The 15,935-nt window shown below is 41.8% G+C and overlaps 1 protein-coding gene across 1 annotated transcript in view; it reads left to right on the top strand.

The window, feature by feature from the left end:
• Nucleotides 1-15,935, top strand: part of EEPD1 (endonuclease/exonuclease/phosphatase family domain containing 1) — a 72,601-nt gene that overhangs the window by 28,445 nt on the left and 28,221 nt on the right. The window contains exon 3 of the mRNA XM_026083742.1: nucleotides 10,599-10,650. Coding sequence (XP_025939527.1) covers nucleotides 10,599-10,650 — 52 coding nt within the window. The remainder of the gene's footprint in view (nucleotides 1-10,598; nucleotides 10,651-15,935) is intronic.

Here is a 15,935-nt window from a genome sequence, read left to right as displayed (position 1 = left end):
TCTTCAAATAGAGTCCCTGTTAATTGCTTTTCCTCCCAAACCCCCATAATTTTCTTAATAGCTTTGTTCTTCATGGCAGAATGATAGTGTAGCATTGTGCCCTTTTCCAAACATGCCAATTTGATTCAATTAAGGAGAAGTCAGTTTTTCCATTGCTGCAGTAAGGCAGGATTGGATTAGAAAAGGTGCCAATTCTGGAGCTATGAAGCACTGCCCGAGCAGGGAATGATTCAGAAAATCCAGAAAAAGAGCCAAATGCCAGAAACCGCTTACAATATAATATAATGCCTATATTTGGAAGCTCTAAGTCACCTTTCATTTTATAAGCTTCTAATTTTTTCTCCTAAATCTTGGTCTCCTTGCTTGTTGGACAGATTTTAACAGTTCAGTACCAGTTAAATAACTTGCCCATGTCCAGTTTAAATGACTCAGAAGAAACTAATGTTGCCACAAACACAACGCCCTTTGTAAGCCCCCATCTTTCTGCAGAATTCTAAGGAAATGGACTTGCTTTGGAAAAAATAGTAATAAAAAAAAATCCTAGGACCATAAACATTATATAGAGTGTTTTCCCTCATTGCAAAACCATTGGACCTATGGTGAATCAGTTTGAAGGGAGATGCTACTATTCTTCGCTAAATATAATAAGCACAATATGAGACAGGGAAATATCTTTTGTCACAATACAAACAAAACCAAAAGCCTCCTCCCACCCCCCCACACACCCCATTTTTAATGCAGGCAACTCTTTTGGTGGTTCCTCTGAGAAGTGAGCTGGAAAAAAGGAGCTGAAACAACTTTGGGGTATTTTTTGTGAGTAGATGTGAATGTCATCAGTTTTTTCCACTTGCAACAATATTCTTTCATGCTGCCTGAATTGCCGTGTAGTGAACTCTTTGGCACAAGGATAATCAGTGAAGCAGTAGGTGGAAGCAGTGACAGAGAAAGTTGCTTCCTGGATTGCCCGTCCCAGAGTTTTGAACGATGATGGAAGTTGACCTGCAATGTCAGTATCTGTATCTGATCCCTGTTAGGAGATGTATGCAGACAAGATTGCTGGATTCAATATAATTTAATATATGTATTTGACTGCTTATTCTTTATTCATTCAGCTACTACTCTATAATCCTTATATTACTATTACTTATATTAATATTACTATTACATCTTAGGCTTTCAGTGCTTTAATCTCATGCATTTGGGAATTTCAGGGTTATTTTAGGCTGACTAGTCTATTATAAAATCTATCTTAAAATTTTAAAAAATCAACAAGTAATGAGTTAAGACAGATTGATCCTCCTGAGCCATTTGTGTGATACCTCTCCATCTCAGGAATCGGTTTTGGTCCTATTCAGTCAAGTACGATGGCTCTCAGCCCTTAATACCAGCAGTTCTTCAGAGGTCCTTGGAAGTCTGCCACAACATTTACTCATATAACAGGTGCCGTTGTCTTGGCATTGCACCCATCTGCAGAGAGAGAAGAGGAAGAGAACAGGAGGCTGAAAAAAGAAAGGCCCCTAGGATGGCCTATAACTTAGCAAGCAAAAGTGTTTCTAGGAAGTGCAGTTAGCACTGGGCTCATGTCTGCAGTACTCAGCATCCCAAATTGAGGTGGGATAGCAAATCTGTGCAAACATGATGACGAATGGAAGCAGAGTTTCTACACGTGCGCATGCACACGTGCACATGCTGCGTGCACCCAAAATGACGCTCCTGCTGTAACTTCCTCTGGTTTAAAAGTTGAAGAAAATCTTCAGAAAGGGAGATCTTATGCAAGAGGAAATGAATAAAGGGTGTCCAGTCTCCTTCCCTATTTCCTGAAAAAGGAAAAAATTATTTCTCGGACATGATCCTGTATGTGGCGAAGGAGGTTAATATGACATTTCCTTGCTGCCCTTATTCCTCTCTGATAGAAAAGCCCAGAAGTTACCTAAGTGCCCTGTCAAGCACTTAATGCCTCACAACTCAGAAGACACCTCTCGCTGAAATTAGCATTCTTTAAATCACAGAGAGCCCGGGAGTTTTGAGCAGCTCCCCTCTTAATTTCAATTTCAATAAAAACTGCTGCTTGCCTGTAAATCCTGTCTTTATTGTACATCACACTACAGGGAACCGTCATATATTTTCTGACCCCCCATTGTTGTCACTAGAAATAGAGACGGACCTCTGGGCACATGAGCTTTTCTTCAGTAGCTTGGATCGTGAATTGGCCATCCTGCCTTGGTGTTAATGCATCTGGAGCTCCTTCTTCTCCTCCCTGTAAGGTGCGGTGTATTCTGCTTACTGGTATAAGTGTCCACAGGCAGAAGAGCATGAATATTGCCCTTTAGAAAGGACTTGAGACATGCTGACAAGGGGAGGTAGAAGACAACATCTAGGTCTCATCATATTTGGCGTTCATGCCTTCTATTGCCTGTTGTGTTTTAAGTCATTTTGTGAGCATGTCTGACTCCCTTCCAGAGTGCTTGGAAGGAGTTTGTTGTACTTGCAACCTCACTTTGTGGTTTCAGGCTCACGCAGTGGGAATACGCACAGCCTAGGGTTTACGAATCATCGTTCTGCTACTGCAGTGATCTAGCTGTGCAGAAACCACAGCCTCAGTTAAGCATAAGTCAGACCCTTGATACCAAGTTCCTAGGTCCTGCAAAATGAAGGTCCCCCTCTGCTTTACCACAGGTGTAAGAAGGAGCATTGCAAGGAGGGAGCTGCATGCTGTGCCCCTATTGGAAGGGGGAGAGGGTTGAGAGAGCAGCACTGGACCCAGCAAACCACTGAAATAGAAAAAGAAAGAAGTATTTGCCTCCTGTCTGCTAGCTTGGGTAATGTTGCTGTTGCCTCCTTTAACACTCAGTACTAGCTATCCATAATTCATGTTTTTCCCCCTCTTAGTTCCATTACAGTTTCCTTTCCCTCCATAACAAATACTGCAGTCACTCACATAATGTAATAGGATCCATGAATGCAAACATCGAGGGGAAAGTATTTGTCCAGCCTGCATTACACCAGCAATTTGCTTGATGGATTTCAACTTCTCTGCATTTCCATTTATTCCTGGTTCAGTTCCCAGCTGCAGAGCCTTGATGTATTTTTTTGTTTTTAAACCTTTGTGCAGGCATATCAGTGATGACTAGACACTGAAGAACAGCTGCTTTCATCCAAACTAAGAAACTGCAAAGAGTAGCTTTAAATAAACTGCAATATACTTTTTTTCCTTTAAGCAAATGTTGTTCCCCTGTTTTATCCTAATTTCTACTTATTCTAGATATATTTTTCCTGAGAATCTTCCAAATCGTTTTGTTGTGTCATTAACTGGCAGCTAGTCCCAAAGCAGTATGGCATGGTACTCCCATCCAAGCCTGTTAGCTTACTTCATAAGCTCTCTGGTGGATTCCAGCAGCAGCTCGATGTGGCAGCAGACAAATTTTTTCCCTCCATTTAAGGAGTGATTGAGAAGACACAGATGCTTTTAGTGGAAAAAGCAAAACTGATTTTATTTCCTTGTCAGACTTCATATGGGTAGATGCAAGGAAGTTTATCTGGAAGAAAGTCATTATAAGCATGCTTTTTTTTTCTATCTTTTGTCTGCTTTTGTTTCTGCTGTTTTTGACTGAAGTAAGTCTCGTGGAGGAAAAGAAAAATTGGACATGCTAGCAAACATGAGAGTGTTTTTTCACAGTGAGTGTATTAAAGTACATGTCAATGGTAACTATTTTACCGTAGTCTAGAGGCACCATGTTTAAGTTGGCTGTTGCCTATATTGGCGTTGTCAGCTCTGAGGAAGGAGCAGCACAGATTGCTTTGCAGTTCCTGAGGTCAGACGCTTGTTTCTGGGTCACCTCACCGCAGTAAGCAAAACTGCCCTTTCTGGTGCGCGCTGTGGGTTTGGCAGCAGCCCTGTCCTCGAGCACCGCTCTCTTGTGAGCAGGGTTTGCATCACAGCTCTTTCACTTGCCTTTGTGTACCACAGTCATCACCAGAGCAGCCTGAGCTGACAGCGAAGCCTCACATTTCAGTAGACATCAGCAGCAAGAGACAACTCCAAATATGTCAGCAACAGCTTTAAAAAAAAAGAAAAGAAAAGAAAAAAAAAAGAGCGAGAGGGTGGCTTAAGAAGCAGGATACATGCTTTTCTGTGCTTTTCTCAGCTGTTATCTTTTCCCACCCTCCATTTATTTACTGAAGAAGCATATGCCTGGTGCCTAAGCTCCTGTCTGCATTTCAAACAATTAAAAAACATTTCATCACAGTTCTTAACATCATACTGTCAACAGCTGGCTGCAGTGGGGGACATGCCTTCGTTTTACAACCCTCACAGTAAACACGTAACCGTGACAGCCGCTTCTGCAGCCCATAACCAGTGATCATCCTTAACATTATTCACTCTGACATCTGGCAAACACCGAAGAAAAAACTGGGGCTGTGGACTGTGATCTGCATGGTGCTGAAACGGAGCTGTGCCGTTTGGCAGGGGAGCTGGGGGCCAAAGTCAGGCCTAGGGACCGCAGGCAGGAGCAGGTCAGCTGAGCTGGAATGCTTCAGGAGTCAGTGTCCGGGGGGTATTGAGGGCCATTAGCACAGCTGAGCTGGGTTTTTCACTTTTTTTTTTGTTTTTTACCTCTGTAAAAAGTTTCGTACACATCTCTTAGAGCAGAACTGATGAATGAGTGAGGTCAGTTTGTGTAGATCTGTGAAAGCAACTTTACCATATGGATTTGAGCAAATGGATCTGAGCATATGGATTTGACAAAGACCCAAGGGGTCTTTGTCCTGTTTTTTTATGTTAATTAATCCCAACAGAAGTCTGCCATCAACCACTTCCATTATAAACACCTGTAATCTACTCTTGGATATGTAAGTCTTCCTTAAAATTTCCTTTAAAAATTTAAAATTAAATGCTTTAATAATGCTTAAAAGAATTGTTTGTTTGTGGTTGAGTGCTTTTTGCATAGGCTATTTATAATAATGTCTGTGATTCTAGATGGAGTGTGATTTGGTACAGCTGTATGCTGAGGAAGGAGCCAGAAAGCTAAGAGAAATCAAATCAAATGGCGTTTCTTCACATTGTTAACTTTAGTCAGGCTTATGCACTGACTAATAGAAAGACTGAAGTTTCTGGAAAAAGTCAGGCCCTGACAGCGTTGGCCGTGCAGTAGGCACTGCTGTTCCAAGCTGATTATGGAGGCTGGCTGTGGGAAAAGCAAAGCAAAGCTGTAGTAAATCCGGCTGCACAGGCATGCCTGGAGGCTCCTCACGCGCTGACAGTGTGCGGTGCGGAGAGCTGAGGCGCAGGCCCCAAGAAGGGCACCTTCCTGCTGGTGTCCTGCTGCTTTCCCTTCCCAGCCACAGCTGTCCTGCGTCATGGTACCCAGCTGTTTCTGCAGAGCCCTGTGATGGCTGCAAGGGTTTGTTTAAGCGCTTCTCTGACTCCCTGCTCATCAAGCTTATCCTTCATGTTCTCCTCACTTCTTCCTGAAATTGCCAGGTTCTGCACTGAACTGGAACCTCATCCTCTCCCCACGCTTACCTCAGTGGACGCAGGCTGCTGCTCGCAGTGCAGGACTCTGCTCTGGCAACCGGCTCCCTTCACGGTAGCAGGCCAGTGGCACACGTCTGTACTGGCCGTTCCAGTGCTCTGCAGGGATGGTCCAGAAATCGGGCTGGAGTCCTAAATCCTCGGTGCTCCTACACCAAAGCACTCTTCAAGCTGGTTCTGGGGGAAGCAGCTTCTCTTCCTCAGATGAAAACATCAAGTGTATTATGCATTTCTATGCTCTGTGGACCTGCCTGGCTCAGCGGCTTCCATCTATCCTGTCTGCCTTGCTACAGAGCCCTAGGTTCACTGTTTGGCAGGCAGAAGAGCCCAGGGTAGTTCTTAGGAAGGCCCTGACATCACCTTTTTGCCAAAACCAAACATGGGTTTTGTAGGCAGCACAAGCACAAGCTCAAGCTGGGAAGTAAAGTTCAAAGCAAATACGACGAGATGATGGCTCGTGGTCCCCAACCAGCAAGGGGCCTAATTCCCAATCAGCAAGTTTGCAGTATTGCAAAAAGAAGCTAAGAAGCCTTTAATTATTCCTGCAATGGGGTATATGGGATCAGAGAGAGGAACCCAGTGCTACCTGCTCTTAAGTAGGAGATTTTTAGGAAGGATTGTAAAGCTAGCCTAAGGAGTAGAAGTGGTCTGCAGCCCCAGCTCAGCACTGTGACTAATCTTCTGAAGACTCAAAGGAATTCCCTTGGAGGGAGAACTCCATGCATCACCCACAGTCATGTGTTTCCTTGACAGCACTTCATGTTTGCATATTTTTGCTGGTGTAGGAGGGTTCTTCATCATGATCACTGCATACTTTAAAGTAGCAGGGAAGTAGCAGTAAAGTATCTTGAGTGTGCTTGGGGTGGAAAGATATTAATTTCAGTAGCTTTGCTCAAATGTACCAAGGAAGCAATTGAGTCAGTAAGTATTTTTAACATAGTTTCAGATATAACCAGGGCATTTTTCATCATGCAGGCATAGTTACGTGCAGTACAGATTTATTAACAGCGTACTTTAACGCTGGTGAAACAGAGCAGGTGCTCCCGTAACTGGAAGGAAGGATTCTTCAGTAAATGTTTTTCTATAACTTTATTCATGAGCTAGTGTTCGCATGCTCCAGGGGAGAATAAAATGAATGACAACAGGGTATATAAACAGGGTACGTAAACATAGTATTGTACAGACAGCAAGAGTTTAGGCTTCAGCTTAGGCTTTTGATAACTGTCTTTGGATTTCTGCTTTATCAGAGTTTTTTTTCTCCCTCTCAGTTACTGAGTAGCTATAGTCCCTTCTATTCTGAAATCCTTGGCTAACACATAAGCCACAAAAAATATATGGAAAGGTACACGCTGCTTTCAGCATTTGTAGGCTTGCTGATGTAGTGCCTAATAAACAGCCTCATTTTTTTTCAATGTTAAACCCCCAAAGCAGCAGCCTTGAAATAAGCTGCATTTCTAAGCTGACATTGCATAAAGTAGCATGTATAAACTTTGCTTGGAATTCCTAAAAAAAAAAAAAAAAAAAAAAATCAGTAAAAGTCTGGCTATAAAGAGCAATTTTCTGAGTAGTGGATTGTAATCTAATGAGCAGAGACAGCATTATTGATAGTGCTTCAAGGAATGAAGCGTCTTATGGCTGGTTGTATGAAGAATAACATTTGCATTTGCCATTTCCTTTTGACACAGAAAGAATATCAGGTACCACCTGAGTGGAAAACAAAGAGGAGCCTTTAGTAAAATACTGGGAAAACACTCATCTCTGTAAGTCTAGAACAGTAGAGGACAATTTTTTTCTTACTGAGCTTCAAATAAATGGGCCACAAAAAATCTTCTTCTTGCAAATTCTATAACAATGTTGAATTCAGATTTGCTTCTGGTCCTGCACATCCAGTACCTTTGCAGAACATAAATATTTTGTGTAGGTTCTTCACCTCTGAACAAAAGTTCAGCATCCATGAAAATAAAATGGGATAAAATAAAATAATTCCTGCTCCCTGGTTTGTTACCTTTTCTGGTCTAACTCAGTTTGCTCAGTTTAAATAAAAGCGTGGCAGTTGAAGGAATTTTTGTGGGCTTTATAGTGTAGTTGGGAATGAGGGGAGGTTTGTACAATAAGGTGATGAGCTCGAATGAAAGCAGGACTTGCATTGTGGCAGTCTACTTCGTCTTTCTTCTGCAGCAATTGAGGATCAGATAATCCACAGCTAATGTTCTAGAAATAAATCAGCAAATTGGTAAAAGCATCAGCAGCCTTAATTGATACACTTTACCTTTGATGATAAAGTGCTCTAAAAGTCTCAGGCAGCTATTGGCTTCGAAAGGAAAACAACAAAAGTAATTTGTGTAATAAATACCATGCTATTGTGCAGCTTATGAAAGGGCATGGCAAAGTGTTAGCTTTCGCTAGGTACTGCATGGGCTTCAGGCCGTCTTTACAGAACCCCAGCTGGTCACAAGAGCGTCCTGAACACCTCCACATGTGTGTTGGTGTATCTCCCTCTCGCCTGCCCTGCGTTCCTCCAAAGTGTGCTGCAATAGAGGCTGGCCATCCAAAACTGAAGAGGTGAGCCATCAGAGACAGGCCTTGATCGTGGCTGTATTGCTACTGCCTACGTTGTTTGGAGGACTTCATTCTCCAAAACATATCAATCTGGGTTCTTTCTGAAGTTTAGGGTTGCACACAGTATTACAGTATTTTTAAAAGGAGGTGCCTTTTTTGCTCAGTTCCATTCCACCCCGTTTTTTTGTTTTGCTTTCTGAGGGAATTGCAAGCAAAATTTAAGCAAAATACCTTGTACTGGCATTGTACTTTCCCTAAGTACCTTCCAGTTCTGCTAGAACGCTTATCTGCAGTGTGTTCACCAAATCATGACAGAAAATCATGTGCCCTTGCTACTGTAGTAGTTGTACTTTAATGGAATACTTCTTTCTCCTTGACTTTGCTGTTGTTTTTTGAACCATCTCTGCCCTCTCCATCTGAATAATAGTAGGCCCTATGGACTGAAAATGTATGGTCTGTGACTACTTTATAATTCATTGGATATAGCCTTTTTATGATACTTTGAAGACGTCTGAAAATTAGAAGTACATTAAAGTGAAAGCACATTAGTGTTTAGAGGTTAGGTTGTGAATAGTCTTTATGGAAAGCATTGTAATGTAGGAGGACGTGACTAAAGCTGTTTTGCCAGCTTCTGTTACAGGATGGACATACATAATTAATACATAAGATGTCAGTGGACATTCAGGAATTATGCAACATTGCTCTGAGGTTTTGAAAGGCTAGTAAAACTTCTTGTAGTGCATGGCAAATTATATCCTTCGGCAGACTTCTACATTAGCTACTCATACAGTATTGAACATGAGTGTCTTACTATACTGGCTCTTTGCTGTGCCTGTCTACGATCGTCAGAGTCATTTAAACAATATTTATATGCATCATTTGATCCTCCACTGCAATGCAATTGTTTGTGTATCCCTGGGCAAAGGAAGTTATCCTCAGGAGTCCATAGATAATATATTAAGTGACTGGTTTTAAGACTGGGTGAGGAAGGTCAGCATTCTGAGTTGCAATACCAGTCTACTCCATTGGTAAAAAGCAATGTTGAACCACCCTGTGGCACTGAGGTCCCCCTCTCTCTTTCCTTTGCCCATACAGCAAACGTAAACGAGAGCTTCGATTAGGCACTGAAGCTGTAGAGAGCTAAAGTTGGGGTGAGCCAAGTTCTCACCATGCCACCCTGCTGGAGCTGCTCGGCTCTGTAAGCGGGCATGCGGAGTCCTTGTGCTCTCCGGCCAAGGCAGTCACGATGAGTTACTGATTGCAAGTCCCCCAGGGACGGGGGGCATGCAAACCACGCTTTTCCACTGCTTCAGCGAAGGGCACGTTCTTACTAAATGGTGTCTGTCAAGCTCTGTATGTGAAAAAGCCAGTGTTGTTTTGTATTGCCTACAAAAGACTGAAGAGGTGAGTTTGGCATAGAATTGATTTTAAAATCTGCAATAACTGAAGAAAAGAGGGGGAACTGATACTTGATCCCCCCGCTGTTATGCTCCTACTTTTAATTGGTGAAGGTCTGGAAATTGTTAGACCTTGGTCTCCATTCAGGTTCCTACCTGTCCTGTGAGGGCTGCAGTTCGGTGGGGATAGAGCAAGATCTTTCCCTGAAATGCCCTGGTGTGGAGAGCATTGGGCTTTGCGCTATGTGTATATAACAATAACTGGAAGAAGTTACAACAGAATAGATAACTTCTAATTTCTCAATAAACTGATTATGACAGCATAGATATGGTACAAGGTTCTCAGTGCGTATCTTGACTGAGCAATGATTTTACCTGAGTTACCTGTCTTACAGGGTCAAATCCTGCTTGGGTAACTCTCACAGTCTTATTGAAGTGAATGAAATGACGTGAGGAGGATTTAGCTCCTGGAGGTAAACTTAGAAAAGAGTTGCTAGGTGAAAAAATCTGGTTTTGAATAGAAAATGGCAGTACAAGAACAATGTTTATTAGATAGTGTTTCTTTGCCCTACTTTCAAATGGTTATGCCTCAAAAAAAAAAAATTGCTCCCTCAAACCTTTTGAGCTCAGGTGTGTCTTAGTTACTGTTACTCATCTATAATATTGTGAACAGTTGGGAATGACTGTTGTGAAACTGATGAAAATCAGTTCGTGTTGAAGAACAAAGCTGACTAAAAAATGATTTCAGGGATGAAAATATTTAGATTCTTTCTCTGTGTTTGAGGGTCAGAAGATCTTTCAGTGTTAATCTCAGGTACATAAATATAATGATTAAAGCAGTTTCTCTCCAAGGTGAATTTGGATGTGCTTGTAACTCAGAAACTAGAAAATCTATTTAGGACAGCTATATCAAAGCAAACAAAGTAACACTTGCTATCTCTTTCTTTAGTTTATATTCTGAGCACTTTTTGTATTTGTGTATCTATAGACTTTTTGTAAAGTGAGAAAATATACCAGAACTGAAGTTCTCTTTTTCTACTTGTGTTTCTGAAATGCTTGCAATGGAATGATTCATTCTTTTTTTTTCTGGTGTGTTTTTTTTCTGACAGTATCAAGCTTTTGGCTGTGCAGGAGCTGGTTGATAGAGAAGCACTGGAAAAGGTATTTAAAAATATATATGATACAAAAGTAATAATATATTAAAGCTCTTAAAGCCCTCTGTGTCAGTAGGGCTTCCTAACCTTATGGGAAATCCTATAGCATAAAATGGGACCTCTTTTTAGCTTTATAGTACATCAAGTCAGAGGGGCAACATTTTTTCCAAGCTGACTGCATACTCTTGGTGTTTTCTGATTTTACAGTGGGTTTGGAATAAGCTGTCTCCAGTCTGTTCATATTAGCTTTCCCCAAATCAGCTCATTGCTAGCAGTTAGGAGAAGCAGATGATTTGAAATGATGAAGATGAATGTCTGAAGAGGAAAGAGTGTTTGAAGTGCCCCTTTAAATGTTCAGCTCAGGAGAATAGCAGAAAGTGCCTTGGAAGGCAAAGTGCCTGCTCCAGCAGGGATGGCCAGTGACTGTCCATGGGACAGCTGGGATTGCAGACAGCCTGTGCTCAGCTGTGCGTGGGGCACAGGCAAGGAGCCGTATTGAGCCCTCGGCCTCCTGCATCCATGTAGATGTGAGAGCCCTGCTCAGGGAGCACATCTGGTCCAGTGCCTGAGACCAGTCAGCTTAACCAAGACGACAGCATCTCAGCAGCCTGAGATCCCATCTGTGGAGCTGTGCTAGTAGCAGCAAAAGGCTGGAGACAAGGCCCTGGGTGAAGCAGCAGGAGGCTAGGCTGTTTCTAATTAAGGCTGTTGCAGCAACTACATGCCTTTTGTTTTTAAATTACAAAACCCAATGTTCCTCCTCAGCCAAGGGTGTTTCAAACACAGCAGTACCCTATAGATCATTTCCCTTTGTATGAAGAAACAAATATCATATTTTTATCATTTTATGATTTTTCTGTCCTGGAAGGTAGGGCTGGGCTCCCAATGCCCACACTGGAAATAGTGGATTCCCTTCATGTTCTGCACAAGCTGCTTTGTATAGAGGGTCCAAGAGCCAACTGAGAAGCAGCATGGGAATATAGAAGGCTTGGTAGGTTTCAAAGAAAACAATTGAGTTCATAGCCCTAATGGGAAGACTTCTGTCTCTGTGGGTTTTGTGGCAGACATTGAGCTGGTACTGACCCAAACAGCCCCTCTGTACCTGACAGTGACCTGATGAGACTTGGTGAGAAAGGGAGGAAAAGCCCTTCTACTTAGAGCATATCCTATTGCTCACAAGGAGAAGCTACTGCAATATTCTAGTTAAAGGCAGCCCTTCCTTTGCTGCATTTGCTGAGTACTCTAGAAATACTGGAAGAGGTGGAGCAAACAGGGTGAGTTTGCCTCGCAGTGTGGAAATGCAAGCATTTTCCTCGGTGAAATGAAATCCAGCCCCAATGGATGCTTCAGCCTTGTGCTGTGTCACCAAGTAGGGATGCATTTCACTGAGGTCTTGGGTAAGACCAGCTCATTCAAAGGGGTGAGGGGCCTTCGGTGAACTCTGATTCTGGACATAAGGGGTGGATTTTGTTAAAAGGCAGCGACAGAGGACGAGGAAGGTGATACTTTAATTTTTGTATGCAAAGAAGATTAGGTTCTCAACCATTCATTTTGCCAAATGGATTCATATGAACAATTTGTAGTTGTTTGTAGTAGTGCCTTTGATAGAATCTCAGCTTCTGTGGCATCTCACAGGCACTGCAAATTTCTCACCTTTTTGTCAGGCCTGTGCCTCCCCTTGGCCCAAGGCCTCCTAAAACAAGGCTTGGCAAGAAACAGGGAATTGCCTGGTGGGAATTGCCATTCAAACCATTGTTTGTAGCTTTGCAGGAAGCTCTTCAGAAAGGCTCAGCATCAGAAAAATGATCTTTCTAAATTGAGCCGTCTGAATATTTGATATCTGCTTTCATACAATGCCAAGCTTAAAGAATGTAAAAGGCCAGTTTAGCCCTCTGGAAAATAACAGCACTGGATTATATAAGTTCAAAGAAATTTGCTGCCTTTATTTTTCAAATACAGAGGGGGAAAAACAGTAGGCTGAAAAAGATTTATTGTCGTGTCTGCTTGCAGAATCAGGTTTTGAGAACGTGCTGAGTTTTGTCTTCGTAAAGCATTATTTATCTGCTTTATACTGTAGGAATACAGAATATTATTAAACAATAAGATTTTAGTATTCATTGCAACATGGATTTTATATTTTTGAAGGGAAGGTTTCCTTTCAGCTAGCTATGGACATAATGACCTAAAGATGTCTTCCTATAATACACTTTCTAGTCTGTCATATTTCCTTGCCTGAAGTAATATATGATATTTTTTGAACTTCCAAAGCCTTTTCATTTCTAAAATTCAGTGCTGAGCTTTGCAAGTGTTATATGTTTCTGATACTTACATAAAAACTCAGAATGAATAAAATTACTTTGGTGAACAGCAATGTCAGTCCCCTTGAAAAGACTTATGGGCACAAATCAGTGTTCATGCTGCAGACTGGCTCCATTAAATCAAATCACATTGAAGTTAAGCATATGTGTAGTAAGTCTTTTCAGAATCAGGGCTTTGAGACAGTAAAGAAAAATGATCTGGCACTGCAAAGCACAATTTACTGTTACCTTTTGGAAATTTTGTTATGGACTTGGAAGTGAGCATGTGAAGCAGCAGCAATGTCAGAGCCTTCTGCAGCTTGCAGACAGGCTGGGAGTTGCCGCTGTTGGGCTTGTAGGAAGATGATATCTGCCTGCGGGATGTCGCAGAAGGCTTTGCGCCAAGAGGGGTGCTGCTAGCAAGTTCAAAAGCTATGCTTCAGTTATTTACTGATTACTTCCAGCAATTTTTTTTTAATTCCATCTTTATTATCTATTGTAGTTTAGTATCTTTTTATTTTTTTCCCACCTTGACCATTGAAAATAAATTGATCAAACAACAAGAAGGCTTGTGCTATACAAGAATGTTTAATTTTCTAATCCTAATGCTTGTTGGGGAAAATTTGACCAAATGGCCCCGTAAGCCAAAATTCTGCCACAGTTGGCTGCATTTCTGGGGTAACTGAGACAGAAGGCATGACTGACTGGGTTTAATTATAGACCCTGGCTCTGGACGAGGTTGTCTGACCCTTTGGTGCTGATCATCAGTTATGTTGTTTACCTCTGGGGTGCCTTTGGCACTTGTAAACACTACTGAATGAGGATGATGGTTGTGGAACTGGCCCCCAGCACCCCACTTGCTCCCATTAAGATGAGCAGGAAAATAATCATTGAGCTCAGTGGAGCAGGACTAGGTCACATAAGAAGTACAAGAGTTGTCTTTACCTGGAGAAAATTCAGAGTTAAAGATGGGCTTATTTGTGTGTATTTTGACCTTAATCCATCACAACATTCCAGCAGGTACTCCATTTGAAGCAGAAGAGAGGTCTTGTTGATCTCTTCAAATTAAGCATGTGCTCACATGCATTTTGTTTTACCCTCAACCTTCAAATCTATCTGTCTGCTTCCCCCTGCCTCCTTATTCGGCTCAGCCTGGCTGTTGGGGAGGGTGTTGCTGGCATGCGAGTGGCGCTGCGGTACTGCCAGTCCTCTGTATCACCAGGGCTGCTCGCTTCTGCCAGGGACAGTAACAAACACAGGCGGCGGCGAGATGCCAAGCGATGGCCTGAGTTTGTGGTAGCCTCGTTCCCACAAGGGTTCAAGACCACCTGGAAACTTTAGAAAGAAGTATCTCGGGGAGTACAGGTTTGCTGGCGATGCATCCTGTAGAAAGCGCAATTTCCTCCTCCAGAAGCACAGCTCAGGGAGAGACCGCCAGGGCCAGCTTTCTCTCAAGGTTTTTTTGAGTGCTTTACTCAATCTAATTTTATCAAGTCCTTAATTGCAGAGGAGGAAGTCTAGTGTACTTTGCAAGTGTTAATCACATTTATTTGGGAAAGGGGAAAAAATAATTCCCCTGAGGAACATGCTTTTTTTATAGTTTAAAAATAAATCTGTTTAGATAATTAGCAGATTGAACTGCCTAGCTAGCTGATGTTTCACATTGGTTTCTGGTTTTGTGTTTAAATCCAGAGTGCTTTTCCAAATGCAACAAGTATGCAAAAATGATTTATCATTTGGTGCTTTGATGCCAGCAGGATGTTTAGGAAGAGCCATCTTTGGAATACTTTTGTCATTTTTTTTGTTACAAACTGAGCATGTTCCCCTCAAGAAAAGAATAAACTATTTAGTCAACAACAAAGGTAACACTGACAAAAATTTGGGGATATGTTCTCAGCTGGCTTAAATTAGTTCAGCTTTGTTTAATTTCAGTGGAGATACTTCAGCTTCTGTTGGTCGTGCCTCTGACATGCATGTTTAAAATGAAGTTGTGGTGCTTGCTGTCTCTACAGTCATGTCCCAGTTCTCCGTTCTTCTGCATGCTTTCTGTGCTCAGTGCAGGGGAGGCCTATTTCATGTTTTTGTTTAGGATGCAAAAAAACCCAGCAGACCTAGTATACGGCCTGCATGTGATTTTAAAAGGTGGGCAGAAGCCTCCGCTCCTGTAAAATCACAATTTAGGGCATATATATGGTCAGGTACCAAACTGAAGCTAGTGGAAACATTGCCATTTGCTGTAGGCAGCCTTGGATCAGTCTTTCCATGAAATTAAATTGGGACGTCAATGTTATCTGTGACATTAGTGATTATTTTCTGTTTTAGTAATCCTTAAGTAGCTCATTTGACTCTAGCTGTATCACTGTGGAACTTTTAATTTTGGTAAAATCACAAAATTATGGAACAAATAATATTCTTTGCATTGTGTCAAATGTTTCCCACCATACCCTTTGAGGTGTTAACACTGATCTTTGAGTTCATTTCTCCTTGAGTGTTAGGTTATTGAGGAAAGTTAAGTAATCTATACAACAATTATACCACTGAAAGTCAGTGTCAGTAAACCACTGACAACTCTTATAAAGTAAACCTGCTCTGGAACAAGCAACAGTAAGCTATTATTTTCCCATTTGTTTATTAATAAGCAAATGTGTCTGCTGTTCCTCTGGATGATGATGGAGTGTGTAATTTACTCTTCAGATACAACAATGCTAGTTTCTCATCTGTGAAATCCAAATCATGTAATTCTGTCTGCTCAGCAGTCTTTGAAAGTGTGAAAATTATCTACAAAGTGATGATTGCTCTGCTTGAAGTTAGAAGTGATTTATCTAGACTGGCATTAGAGATTTGCTGGGTGGGCTGAAGCATGACAGGAGTTGGAGTGAGAACTGACTTTTGTTCAGGAATGATGTTCTTGAAGTTGATAATCTGCATGCAGCTTGAACATCAGGATAAGTAATATAGGTTTCACTATCAAAGCATGTCTGTGCCAGTGGTTCTA

This window comes from Apteryx rowi, unplaced genomic scaffold (genome assembly GCF_003343035.1).
Source record: "Apteryx rowi isolate R43461 unplaced genomic scaffold, aptRow1 scaffold_613, whole genome shotgun sequence".
Lineage (NCBI taxonomy): Eukaryota > Metazoa > Chordata > Aves > Apterygiformes > Apterygidae > Apteryx > Apteryx rowi.
This window is presented reverse-complemented; position numbering and strand designations above follow the sequence as displayed.